The sequence below is a fragment of the Macrobrachium nipponense genome, chromosome 30, assembly GCF_015104395.2.
Source record: "Macrobrachium nipponense isolate FS-2020 chromosome 30, ASM1510439v2, whole genome shotgun sequence".
Taxonomy (NCBI): domain Eukaryota; kingdom Metazoa; phylum Arthropoda; class Malacostraca; order Decapoda; family Palaemonidae; genus Macrobrachium; species Macrobrachium nipponense.
This window is the reverse complement of record NC_087218.1, coordinates 31516197-31529957: the sequence shown is the minus strand read 5'-3', so window position 1 is coordinate 31529957 and position 13761 is coordinate 31516197. Positions and strand designations below refer to the sequence as shown.

At 37.2% G+C, this 13761-nt stretch overlaps 1 protein-coding gene across 5 annotated transcripts in view; it reads left to right on the top strand.

Annotated features, from left to right (window-relative positions):
• Positions 1–4414: 4414 nt before the first annotated feature.
• Positions 4415–13761, top strand: part of LOC135202404 (ankyrin-1-like) — a 44716-nt gene continuing 35369 nt past the window's right edge. The window contains exons 1-4 of one of the 5 annotated variants that reach the window (XM_064231800.1): positions 4415–4633; positions 4783–4905; positions 10733–10789; positions 13375–13447. In XM_064231800.1, coding sequence (XP_064087870.1) covers positions 10735–10789; positions 13375–13447 — 128 coding nt within the window. In that variant the 5' untranslated portion in view covers positions 4415–4633; positions 4783–4905; positions 10733–10734. The remainder of the gene's footprint in view (positions 4634–4782; positions 4906–10732; positions 10790–13374; positions 13448–13761) is intronic. The other 4 variants (XM_064231797.1, XM_064231796.1, XM_064231799.1 and 1 more) reach the window with 4 other exon arrangements.

Below are 13761 nucleotides of genomic sequence, written 5' to 3'. Positions count from 1 at the left end.
GTTGGAAGCGTAGCGTCTGTCACACACGCATGAACAAACATAAACAAAAAGGGAAAGGGCCCCCGCTGTGAATGTTTCTTCACAGACGAAAATACACGAATAATATTACATAGAGGGAATGGATTCCCGACATATATACATCAAAAGAAAGGGCATAAAATGCTCTACTGAATGGGTAAAGGAACAACGCGGCTTGATGAATGCTTTGAGACCAACCAAGGGGTCTACATTTGAGTCTTATGCGAATGATGAAGTCCTGTCCAAGGTACAGAAGCACATACAGAAGTAAAAACAAGCCAAAGTGATTAGCACTGGAAAAACTCCTGCAATTGGGCCAGCTTCCTCAGAAATGAGCAGAACAAAACTGAACTATTTGGATGTGGCAGACACAATTGATTCATCTGAAGCAGATGATACAATATGCGTTATTTTCACCAAAGGAGATGCTGCACTTTGTAGCAAAGCTGAACAGGACAGTGTTGACCTACAAGGCTGCACTCACGAAGAGGCAGAAACTAAGAGATCTTTTGCACGCTGCATATGCTGCTAAGCATGAACATATCTCAAGTGCAATCATTTGTAGTTCAGACACTGATATTGTCATCATAGCAGCATCTTGCAAGAAAAAAATGGGTTTGGACAAACTATGGATTAAATTTAGAAGAGGAAAAGACATGAGGTGGATACCTATCCATGAAATTGTAGCAACCATGGGACCAAAATCTGCAGGCCTTCCATTTTTCCATGCATTTAGTGGGTATGACACAGTGTCTGCCTTTCATGGAAAGGGGAAGAAGCCTTCATGGCAAACATAGACTGTTTCAGCATGCAGCACCCACCGTCACAGAACTAAGTTCACCACCACCAGCTGTAGAAGATGAAGAACTGCAAATCATTGAAGAGTTCGTGGTGATAATGTACAAGAGATGCAGTTCATATAAAGATGTAAATGAGGCTAGATTTTATCTCTTTGCAAGGAAGCAAAGAGCTTATTATTGCATTCCTCCTACAAGGGCTCTTCTTAAGGCCTGTCCAGACGAACTGTGTTCAATGTGACGTCAGAAGCGGAGAAACAGCAGATAAGGTTCTGACTTTCCCCGCTTCTGACGTCACATCGAACAAAGTTCGTCGGGCAAAGCTCGACCGTGTGGACGGGGCTTTAGAGAGCATTGCAAGAGAGCTGCCTTTCTAGCAGGGCCATTTGAAGCCAATCTATATTATGTCATCCAGTTTTACCCAGTTCAACACACTGGGAATGGCAAATGATTGATGGTCTCAAGTTTCCGTATTGGACAGATTTGCCAGTAGTAGCAAAATCTTGCCAAGAATTGAATAAGTGTGGCTGCAAGAACGAATGCCGTGCCAGTGCTACAAGTCTGGACTTAGCTGTACATCTGTCTGCAGCTGCACTTGCTAAAACTGATTGATACATGAAACATATTGGTATCTATCAAGAGATTTATACATTTATATCTTTGGTGGCCATACTGGAAAGATAGGTTCAGTTTCTCTCTTAATGAAGTAAGAATGCAAAAATATAAATTCACAATTATTATAAGGACAGTATGCAACTTCTGTAGGCTTATGGAATGAAAATATTTTAAATATAGAGCAAATTTACTGCCATTTTCGAAAATTGTCAGCTATCTTGGAAATCGCCATATATTGAGGTGGCCAGAGGTTGATTTTGATTTATAACGATAATAAGAGTTCTCATGCTTGTACCTACCACCATTTGCACTTTTTCCCACTACCGCTCCACTAATACGCCCAAAAAGACAAATATGGCTAACCTAAATCGCTGTTAGTAACTTCAGTTGAGAGAGACAGTATGTTTATAAAGTGGACAGTTGTTTTATTTACTTGTGCAACAAGTGCTGCTCTAACTTCAGTAGCAAGGATCTCCCTGAAGTGAAGTTGCACAAAAGCAACTCCACTAAGAAGATTCGGCAAGAAGTAAGTTTGCCTGTCATTGTATCCAAGTTTTAAAATTCTCTCTCTCTCTGATATATATATATATATATATATATATATATATACATATATATATTATATAATAATATATATATATATATATATATATATATATATATATATATATATATATCTATATATATACTATAATATATATAATATATATATATAATATATATATATATATATATATATATATATATTATATATAGAATATGTATATATATATATATATGTATATATATATATATATATATATATATATATTATATATATATATATATCATAGGAAAACAGCAGTCGTTCGAGTTATATTCTCAAGGAAGCAAGGGAGACATCTTTTAATTGTGACAATTTTAAGAAACTTTTAACTTGGCAGTGCAGGACACCGCTTTTATTTCTAATGGGAAGTCCTATGTACTGAGTGATGGTCTGGCTATGGGCAGTCCTTTAGGCCCAGTCTTTGCGAATATTTTTGTGTGTGAACTGGAGGAGTGGTTGCTGGACAATCGCCCTCTAGCTAATCATCCTCTCTTTTACTGCCGTTACTTTGATGATACGTTTATTCTTTTTCGAGACAGAGACGGCTGATTCCTTCTTACAATTTGCCAATTCAGCCCACCCTAATATCAAGTTTACAATTGATTATGAAAATGATAATAAGCTCTCTTTTTTAGATATAGAAGTGTCACGTAATACAGACGGTTTCAACACCTCAATTTTTAGAAAAAAAGACTCTTACTGGACTGGACACAAACTTTTACAGCTTTTGTAGCTTTAACTGTAAAGTAAACGCTTTATATACCCTCTTCCAAAGGGCATATTCTCTCTCCTCTGGCTGGTCTGAATTGCACAATGAGATTACTGTTTTACAACAATACTTCACCGATAACTGCTATCGAGCTAAGGTTTTCTTCAAATACCTAAACAAGTATTTAAATAATAAATTAATAGAGAAAAATAACAGGCCAACTGCTCCTAGAAAGCCTTTCTTTGCTAGTGTCCCGTTTATCAGTGATACAACGTTTCATACTTAAGTTAAACGTTTAATACGTGAACATTGTCCGGCCATAAAAAGCCAACTAATCTTAAGCAACCCATTAACTATTGGGTCTTTATTTAGATATAAAGGAAAACTGAGCCCTCTTTTGACTTCCAATACGGTCTGTTTATTTTCGTGTCCCAAATGTAGTTTGGGAAATTATGTCGGGCTTCTTCTCCTCAAGAGCTTGTTGTCTTCGAATCGCTTTCCATAAAAAACAATAGTTCCAAAATTAAGCAAAGTACCGCTACCCCTCTTTACATGGCATAACTATATTTACTTAAAACCTTTCCTTCTTCTTCTGGTCACTCGTCTTCTTCCCTTCACTTGAGATGGTAATTTTCTTAGCATTGTAGTAGGTTTTCTGTGAGTTTTAAATGAATGTTATTTATGGGATGATTCTTTTTATTATGTTTTGTGTATTATTCGTTTTACAGCCGTGATGATGGGGCTGGACCCCGAAATGTCGCTTAATAAAGCTTTTTAATTACCAGAAGACGTCTCCCTTGCTTCCTTGAGAATATATATATATATATATATATATATATATATATATATATATATATATATATATATATATATAATATATGAAATATGTGTGATAGATAAATAGATAGTAGATATATCCACACTGCACAGTATGAAGGACCTTTCCTCTGTATATACGTATATATTATAGGCAATGCTGTATGTTCAGAGAACCGAAATGCCTCATTTCGAACAATAATATTGTTCTGTTGCGCTTTAGAGAATTGTCACCTTTGAGAGGCGAGAATTTATTGATTTATTTGCATTTTATGCTAGCTATCTTATAAATAGTTAAATCGTTATTTTTTAACCGTGCAGTCACTGTAGGGCTCGATAACCACTTCACTCTTCATCCATATATACATTTCCTGGTCATTTTCTCGGGGATATTTCAACTGTAAAAGAAATCTCATCAATTCATATTCACTGCCCGTCCGTATATATGTGGCTCTGTTTCACCATCATATACATATACACACAATATATATATATATATATATATATATATATATATATATATATATATATATATATGTGTGTGTGTGTGTGTGTGTGTGTGTGTGTGTGTGTGTGTGTGTTTAATATACAATATATTTCACGTATGTGTCAGCATTCCGAATCCGGTTGTCTAGGAAAACCTTACTTGGCAACATCTACGATTTGAAGTTTACTAGTTATCAACTACGCTATTTTCGTGTTTTATTTATTTTTGCAAATAACTGAACGTGATTAGTTTTTTTGTGGATGCTATCTCATTTTGTCAGTGATATGTTACAATTGACTTATGAAAGAGATTCGCCATATAAGCCTAGTTAACCTTGGAACAACTACGTTTATTGGAATGGCTTGAAGGAAACTTTGCCCGGTGCCCGACCTTGTAGGTACGAGTCGTACGATAATCAGGGTAGGGATGAAAAGACATAGTGCTACCTTCTCCACTGTAACCTCTGTTAGAGAAACAGCTGTGTATAAAGTGGACAGTGTCGTTAACTTACTCGTGCAACAGAAGTGCTGCTTTATCTTCAGCTACAAGGATCTCCCTGAGGTAAATGGCACAGTTGCAACTTCACTAAGAAGTTCCGTCAAGAAGTAAGTTTGCTTATCATTTTATCTTATACGTAGTAACACCTTTCAAGTTTAAAATAACCAATCGAATTTTATACAGCATCACACGCTGTACAGAAAACTCGATTGCACTTAAGTTTGAAACTTAGGCGCATTTTTTCTTTCTTTCACAGACAAACTGGTAAACAGGATTCGTGGCCAGGTGAAATTACGATAAACATAACGTTGTTGATTTCGTGCGACTGCGGAAATCCCTGGGACATGCGGTTTCTTATATAAGACAAACACTTGATAGAGTAAGGCTTTTTTATCTGGATTTTCAAGTAGTTCTTTAACCATGCAATAAATCGTATGAATAACTTTGCCTCTTACGTCATTTTAAATTTATTAGACAGAGTGTTTTTCATAATATTAAATAAACGAACTGGTGAATGATGAATAGTAACAGATGTGTTTGCAAATATTAGGGGGATATAAACAAGTACCAAACCAAGCAAACACTTCTTTGTTGTGCAAAGGTTGCGCTTATTTGGCAGCCTCTTCCCCAGGGGTTGATAGCCCTTTCTCCACAGTAGGCCTTGATGACCTTATTGTCAAGGTCGTCATTTACACCTTCCTATCCTAGCATCCGCACTAAGGCAGCTTAGAGTAATAGTGTGGTATGACTTGCACTCCCGTTGGATTTCGCTGTCAAAATTGATTTTATTGCATATTCTGGTTCATTTGCATGTGTACTGTGGAAAGTGGAGGGGGCCAAATTTTTCTTGGAGGAATAATAGTTTGTGAAGATGCCCTGACTCGAGTCCTTCCCTGAGCCCGGGAAGCCAGGTCAGTCAGCGGTCACTTCCCCGTTGGCTGGTAAAAAGAGTCTTGGAACCAAAGATCAGTACCACGCTAGTGTTATTGTTCATCATTGACTGTCTTTTATACATTTTTGTGTCTTACTATACACTTTCAGGGAAAATTTTTAAACGTTTTCGGACACAGTTAAACTATTTATTTTCAATTTCAAGAACATCAACATAAAAAAGCCCATAACTGTATGAACAAACCATTTAGGCTATATACTCTGGAAGATAGTTTAAATAAGATTTGTTTGAGAACATGATAACACATAGCTGCCTTCATTTAGGCAAAATTAACAAAAACATTTGTGAGGTTAACCTAATCTGGGTTCCATATTAATCCATTGAGGACTATAGAGTTTAACGGGTACGTAGCCCAGGCGTTCTCGAATACAAACAATCAAGGTATTAAAACTATGTTATAATTATTTACAGAAATCAGGTTAAACATATTTACAGATATTGACATTGTACATTAATGAATAAATAATCCGTATATTTTAATGACAAATATTTTTAATGACCTAATAATTCTATATACACCTTACATTAATGATAAATAATCCTTATATACAAATATAATATCTATATATATATATATATATATATATTATATATATATTATATATATAATATATATATTATTATATATATAATATATTATATATATAATATATTATATATTTATATATATATTTATATAAAATAATTAAAGAATATATTACAAATAATATATATATATATATATATATATATATATATATATATATATATATACTGGCCACTAATGTGAATAAGTTTTGAGAATGTCTGGCGGCTTTCCATTTTGTTATTGGCCGGCAGAGTGGCCGTGAAATGTTTTCCTGCATAGGAGGGATAGCGTACCTCCAGGTACTTTTCAGCCATTGTTCTGATGAGCACGACACTAAATGTTTTGCAATGGATTGCTGTCAAACATGTGTTCTCTAACTTTTGCGGAAAAAAAAATGGTTTTGCTTGTGTAATATTTCATAACACCATATACAATCTTTTGCAACTCTTTTCTGCCAAGGATAATGTCCGCGTTTTCATTGAATGATATTGATTTTTTCAACAATATATTACATATCTGGAAGATTTCTACATCATATTCGTGGGATGAATCAAATTATCCTTTACTTTTCAATTTGTTTGACTTGGCATTGCATTGCTTTCATTGGCAGTCCTTGCTACTCACCGATGAAATGTAATAGGTATCTGAAGTCTCATTGAATTTTTGCATACATTCATAAACAGCACAGGAAGTGTTATCGATAATGAAAAGCAAAATAATGGTATGATTACAACAGACCCCAAATTCCAACACAGTGGCGGAGATCAACCTGGTATTCGAGAACTGTCACTTTGACTGGTAAGCGTGGGTCTTTTTGGCTTCGCTTAATCTGGGTCAGGGCATCTCCTTAAACTATTATTCCTCCAAGAAATTTTTCGACCCCCGGATTCCCCCATTGGGAACCTTTTTGTTCCGGGGGGTCCTAGTACTCACAAATCAGCTAATAATTGAGCGATTTTGATGATTTTTGAATGTCTTCAGGGGTTTCTGAAGATGCTGAATCCATTTGTGACACAATTAAGTAGATTGGAAGTAAATATCATTCATTTTCAGCATACGAGTGATCGGAACATGGTACGGAAACGTTACCAAACACGGTACGATCAACGAAATTTGTCACAATCTTAGAAACCTGGTCATGTACTACCTCTTTTTTTGGGTTTTCAGGCATGGCAAGGCGAATGAAGCAGTTGCTTTTCTCAACAAACCTTTCGTTTTAGAATTATGGCCTGTGAGTTGTCTGTCTATGACTTGACAAAATTTTATTTTGTGTTGTTTCAGGTGTGATGTATCTCAAGACGAAAGATATAGCACACTGATGAGTCATGTCCACAAAATCTGTTTGCATTATCTGCCATGAGGGTGCATCTGCAACTCGAAGACTTGTCAGCAACCCTTCAATGTTACAAGGAACCTCTGAACTGTTGTAAAGAGAGGGTGACGTTAGGTCAGATTAACCTGAAGACCATAGCAGACCATCTAGAAAGTTTGAGCTAAACAGATCAAGCTTCAGTCCAATAGTGAATGTAGAAAATCTATTGTTAACAAGGCCAAAACCTAAATTGACAGACTTAAAACGAAGACAACAAATTTAGCTAACCCTGGTTGCTCTCGGCAAGCACCTGGGCGCCCATCTAGTAAGTAGACTCCCGACCCGAAAGAACCAAAACTGTCCAGAAAGCCGAGGCCTGCATGGAAATTTTGTTCTGATGAAGGTCCAGAAGTTCTGCATCGTGTCTTCTCAGACAACATGGGGCACACTTTCCTAGACATAAAACTGGAAACTCAAGATGATCTTGTTAGGACTTCTCTGTCTGACTTGTTCCAAAAACAAAATGCAGCTGTCCTTGAGAAGCTCTACCACCGAAATTGCTTGCAATATGCATAGCGCACCTGTAATCAAGCAAACGTTGATGACATGACTGTCATCCGTTCCCTGTGTGATGAAGAGTTCCTGCTCATTGTTCAGAACACCCTTGTTAGTGACAATGTCTCTGTTACCATGGCTGAACTGAATGATGAATACTTCTCAGTTTTGGAGAGATATCATGCACAAGTTAGTAGCACAGGAAACTACTGTAAACTCCTGAAAAATCTAATTACTGAGTGCCTTCCGAACGTCCATGTCATGAAACCAGTTTGGAAAAATGAGCCCGAAAAGGTAGTTCTCCAAGCAACACTGAGCAAGGCAATTGAGTTTTCAGTGCTTCACAGTGGGGAACTCATTGGAAATTTAAAGAACATAGCTGACATTTTGCGAGAGGAGATGCTCTAACACAGAGGATGGTCTTTCAAAGACAGCTCTGAAGACTTTGAAAATCCTTCACTACTTCAGTTCTTCATTGGGGCCCCACTTTTCGGCAAGCATGTTCTCAAGATGTCAAAGAGCAGCAACCAAGAGGTACACAAAATCAGTCATGTAGTATGTCAATTTCTGGTTCAGAACACCTGATTGTCAGGTAAAATATCAGGCAAAGCAAAGCACCTTTAAGCAGACAGCACAGACTCCACTGTCAATGGGTTTACCTCTTGCCATTCACTCCAGAGAACGTGATAAGAATCTTGTTTGTAACTTATCTGACCTCTACATTGGCTGTGACTATCAGAAAAATTTTTTTACTATGAAATGCGTCTAGAGCAAGCCGTCATTCAATGAGTCAATTCAACGGTGGATTTTGCTTTCCTGATTTTGTCAATAAAGTGTGAACATCTGGTTTGCAGTCGACAACATTGACCTCTTGGTAGACTCCCACTGGACAAAACACATTTCATAGCACACTTATTGTCATCAACCAGAGGGCAGAGAACAGTGTTCCAGTCAATGATCCCCTTGTTCTTCCAGAAAAGTTGCAGTAGCTTGAGCTGCTCTCGTTGGATATCTGTCACCTGAGTGAACCTGTCATCAAAAAGAAGCCAATACGCTTCGAGGAATATCAGATGGCAAACAAAAACTGACCTTTGGAGATTTACTGAAACATGGGCATTGGCAAGTTACTTTGTATCTAAAAACCACTTGGACAATATCAACTCTAATTGTTCAGTAGGAGTAGTAGATCATCCCATGAACAAACAGCAGAGACAACCCTGTGGTCAACAACGAAGTGAGGAGAGTCTATACCAACATCTAGCACAAGATCACCACAAAGACGATCAGGAGACAACTGATGAACAAGTGACAAAAGATCAGGTGACAACAGACATTCAACATGAAAGCCATTCAGGAAGTTTAGTCATCAAAACTAAAAACTATCATACGACAAAGCTAGATGTAATACCCACCTGGGCAGCAACAAAATCTCTGCTGATGTCAGTCATCTTCTCATCATAAATTGACCAACACTGAAGTAATTGCTCCACTCTACAAGACCTCACCTTTACAGACTGTGGTACATTGTACACTGTCCTGGCACTGACTCACGGAATTTCTAGTGTAGTGGTTGGTCCTGAGAGGAAAACCATCATTACTTTGGACCTGGATCTATACGCCCATGCCCTCCAGATTCTACAGTCAATTGGTAATAATAACTGGGTTTTCCGTGCAGCTGCACTGCACATCGTATTTGCTGCCCTTCACAGCCTAGGAGAAACAGCAGATGGGAGCGGCATTGACACCTGCGCAATCGAGAGTGGTAGATACACTTCTGCAGCCCTTCAGGGAATATACAATGGCAAGTTTACAAACGTGGTATCGAGTACCACATCACAACATGTCTGGCCATCATGATGAAGAAGTTTGATGCGATGTTTGCTATCATCCCCCCTGGAGCACTGCCAGTCAAATGCTCTGATTTCAAGCTTGAAATGACTAAGATATATGCACTATTGCAATCCTTTGTTTGGGCCATTTGCACTTGTCACACGATGCTTTATTATTCTAGTCTGGTGTTAAGTGTTTATTTTCATGTACGGAAAGCATTTACATTTAATAATGTGCTTAACAATAGGTCCAGTGTTTCTGTGATTTAGTTTGTCTTCTTTTCTGGTCGATACTATCAGCCATAGAGGTGCAGTGTGTAATGTCTTACAGTATGCAGTATTGAAATAATTTGTTCTGGTTAGTTATGCTTGTCACACGATGCTTTATTATTCTAGCCCAGAGTTGTGTTTATTTTCATGTATGGAAAGTATTTACATTTGATAAAGGTTTGTTAAGAAAAACAACCGCTTCATTCACTTTGTCATACTTGAAAACCCTGAAAAAGAGGTATACAAACTTCATTGCTTGTACCTTGTTCGGTACCGTTTCCGTACTGTGTCCGGGTCACTCGTATGTTGAAAACGAATGATATTTACCTCCAGTCAACTCAAAAATGGATTCAGCATCTTCAAAAACACTAAAGATATCCAAAAATCATCAAAATTGATTAATTATTAGCTGATTTGAAAATATTGTGAGTACTGGGACCCCCCAGAACAAAAAGCCCCCCATGTGGGAATCCGGGGGTAAAAAAATTTGGCCTCATCCACTTTCCCACAGTATACACCCAAATGAACCAGAATATACAATAAAATCAAATGTTGACAGCGAAATCCTACGGGAGCTGTTTTTCTGAACAAGTCATACTGCACTATAACAGCAAACATGAGAGCAGCAAAAGCATTGGGGATTTTATTTTTTAATTTTTCCTTTTGGCACCGGTCATTTGGTTTTTCAACTTCTTATAATCATCTGCTATTCCATTCCAGAGATGTTTGGAAGGCTGTCTAAGAGACTGAGAAAAGACTGGAGGAGGGATGGGAACTGTAAGTTAATTGTTTATTTTCATGCTAATGAAATAATTAGTGTAATTGTCTTCCTCAGGATTTAGAATAACTTTAATAGTTAAATTTATTTGAAGAATTGCAGAGTTCTTGCTTATTTCTCATAACTGACTGATAACGAAAGACAAGTATGTTCTCAAGAGCTCCTGGTAAAATTTTTTATACATATATCTGTGTGTGTGTATATGAAGGCTATACAAATCAACATTTCATGACTGATTTTGATGGGATTTCAAATATAAGTCAATATCAAACCAGAAAAGGTCATGGTGAAAACGGGATTAAAATTGGACCATTGATTGGGTAAAAGGGGACGGGGATTGTGTGAAGGGGGTGAAACGTAAAAAATGATTGAAAACAACAGATATTAGTGTCTAATCCATAGTTTTCAAGACTGAGAAGAATAGTGACAGTCCCGATACCCTTTAAGTCCAAGTTCAGCCCTGATAGGAAGAGGGATGATATGGGGTAGGAGGGGTGACATGAAGGATAGGAGGAGGGTGACATAAAAATAACCAAAACGCAACAAATATTAGTGTCTAATCCATAGTTTTCAATGTTGCTGAGATGAATAGAGACACTCCTGACGGTCTTAAGTCCAAGTTCAGCCCCAATAGGGATGGGGATGAGAAGGGGGTGACATGTATAAATAATAAAAAATTACAGATATTAGTGTCTAATCTATACTTTTTGAAGTGGTCAAAATGAATATTGACATTCCCGATGCCCTTCAAGTACAAATTTAGCCCTGATATGAAGAGGGGTGAGATGGGGTAAGAAAACGACAGATATTAGCATGCAATCCATAGTTCTCAAGGTTGCAGAGATGAATAGTGACACTCCCGAAGTCCAAGTTCAGCCCTGACAGGAAGGAGGGCGTGAGAAGGGGTGGGAAGATGTGACTTAAAAATAACAAAAAAAATACAGATTTTAGAGTCTAATCTGTAATTTTCGAGGTTGCTGGGATGAATAGAGACACTCATGATGCCCTTGAAGTCCAAGTTCAGCCCAGATAGGAAGGGGGTGGGGGGGGAGAAGTGGTTAAATGTAAAGTGTCAAAAATGCTGGGCATTGTAAGTGACGCAACTATCTTAACATGAATGAGAGAGAGAGAGTTTACCGATAAACTCTCTCTTTCTCATTCATGTCGAGATAGTTGCTTCAGTTACATTGTCCAGCATTTTTGACATTTTACATATCACCACTTCTCATCTCCCATTCCTATTAGGGCTGAACTTGAACGGCATGAGGAGTGTCTATATATACCAATAGGGTAGAAATTATAGCATTATATTTTGAAGACAACTGTCTTCCTCATATATATAGTTGACAGAAAGTTCCAGATGTTGGCCGCTATTGTTATGTTTGTTTAAGCTGGCCTCATGCCAGCACGGGCTCTTGCTCATGGAGCAGCCAGTAAAAGTCGGCCGCTGCAACTCTCCTGGTGACAGCTTCTTCTTGAACGCTGGTTGGAGGAAGATTTTAGTAATCAAATCTCAATCCCAGGCTCCTTTTGAGAGGTTAGAGGTTCATCGTATATCTTTGTTTAATCAGTGCTGATTCTAACATATGGCTTTTGAACCGACGATTGCTGCTACAAATTATATGTGACATATTCCAGTTTATTCTATGGTTATGATTATTTATGTGGTTAGATATAGCTGAGGTCTATTGGCCATGTCTTACTGAAATTTTGTGTTGCATTAATCTTTGGGAGTGCTTCTCCTGTAAACCAGATGTGGGATTGTTCACAGTCAAGGCAAGGGATTTCGTATACACCTGTGTCTTTGGGGTCTGGCTTTTGTTGGATTTTAAATAGGGATTTAGCTAGGGTATTTGGTAAGGTAAAAACAAAACAGTTAAAATTTCCAAGTGTCTGTGTCAATGTCTTAATCCTGTCTGGAATTTTGATTTTATTGCTGGGCCTCTCTCTGGTCATGTTTTGAGGGGGTCGCCATAAAATGATGATTTAGGACTTTAGGAAACATGAAAATTTTCAAGACTTTCCAAAACACATACATGAGTGATACGAGGTCTTTGTCATTCATTCGTATAACTGCAGCTTGTAGTTAAAGTTTGCAATGATGACAAAGGTCTTGTGATGATCATTTTAATCATCTTTAGAACACATGGGTTGTTCTTCATTGCAATCACTTTGGAAAAAAACTAGAGCTTAAACCTCATGTTCCATTTCTAAATGAATGTGTATCATTGATGTGTAAATATTTGCTGTATTTGATGAAATGTGGACAAAATCTCCGCCAAGTCCTCTTTGTGTATCAAATACCAAATAGGCCTATCTGGAATAAGAAGTCAAAAGTAGGTTTAAAGTGATAAAGAAAGCCCTCTTCGAGTATAAATACCAAATAGGCCTATCTGAAACAAGAAGTCAAGGCTAGGTCTAAAGTGTTAAAGAAAGTCTTCTTTGAGTATCAAATACCAAATAGGCCTATCTGAAATAAAGAGTAAATGCTAAAGAAAACAGGGTGTGATGTACATGTAAATAAAATTCAACATGGACCATTTGTGGATTCTAATTCACTATATTCCTGTGCCTTTCCATGCAGGTGTAATACCCATTGAACCAGTTGGTAAACGTCAGGTGATCCAAGAGGAATCCATCAGGAAACGCTACGAAAGGTGCCAGTGAACGTAAAAAATTCGAAGTTGCCTTAAGTTCATGCTTGGGGAAATTTTTATGCATATATTAGAAAGCTTTGAGAACTAGCTGTGTCTTGACATGATATTAGGCTTATGGCAAAATGCTAGGACACCTTCAGGAACAGTTTTCTTTTTTATTTCTGAATGTAAGAGTATTAGGTCTGAAGAATGGCTCTCATGTTTCATAGATATCTGATAGTGTGTTTGAGCCTTATTATATGATATTATTTGATTAAGGTATATCCTTATGTCATAATAGCTTCTTACTTCATGATAAGTTTGTATTGAAGAAA